Genomic DNA, 545 nt, shown 5'->3' with positions numbered 1-545 from the left:
ACGCCATGTACCTCATTCACCAACTCACCCCCCCTCTATCTCCCACTCTTACTCTCTTCCTAAATACCACCCTCCCTCTGTCACTCGTCACCCTACCATTCACACACGCCATTTCATTCATAAATCCACCCTTTCTTTACCTACTCACTCTCCCCACGTCCCTCTGTCACACCCATTCACTCATCACTCGAACCCACCCAACCATCCACGCGCGCCAACCTCATTCATTATTCCACCCTCATTCACTCCAGCTCCTCATTTTCCTATACGCCTCTCCTCCTCCCATCACTTACTCGTGGCAGGCATCACGACCATCCAAGTAGGTAACATTCTCCTCGTAGGCGACCTTGTAGAAGATGTAGTATCCTGTCAACATCCTGTCATCGTCGTTAATAAAGACGGTGTTCCAGCTGACGTTTACGGTGCCTTTAAGAGCGAGGGGTGTGAGGTACAGGTCCAGGGTTTTGTCCATACCTGCAATGGTAAGGTGAGGTGGTTAGTGATTTTTTTTGTTTGCTCATCTCTGTCTCTGTCTCTCTTCGTTT

At 49.4% G+C, this 545-nt stretch overlaps 1 protein-coding gene across 1 annotated transcript in view; it reads right to left on the bottom strand.

Moving 5' to 3' along the window:
• Window positions 1-545, bottom strand: part of LOC119586923 (insulin receptor-related protein-like) — a gene marked incomplete in the record, with an annotated part of 99,749 nt that overhangs the window by 28,213 nt on the left and 70,991 nt on the right. Inside the window, 1 exon segment of the mRNA XM_037935652.1 lies at window positions 294-474. Coding sequence (XP_037791580.1) covers window positions 294-474 — 181 coding nt within the window.

This window comes from Penaeus monodon, chromosome 22 (genome assembly GCF_015228065.2).
Source record: "Penaeus monodon isolate SGIC_2016 chromosome 22, NSTDA_Pmon_1, whole genome shotgun sequence".
Lineage (NCBI taxonomy): Eukaryota > Metazoa > Arthropoda > Malacostraca > Decapoda > Penaeidae > Penaeus > Penaeus monodon.
The sequence above is the reverse complement of the archived record's forward strand: the minus strand, read 5'-3'. Positions and strand labels throughout refer to the sequence as shown.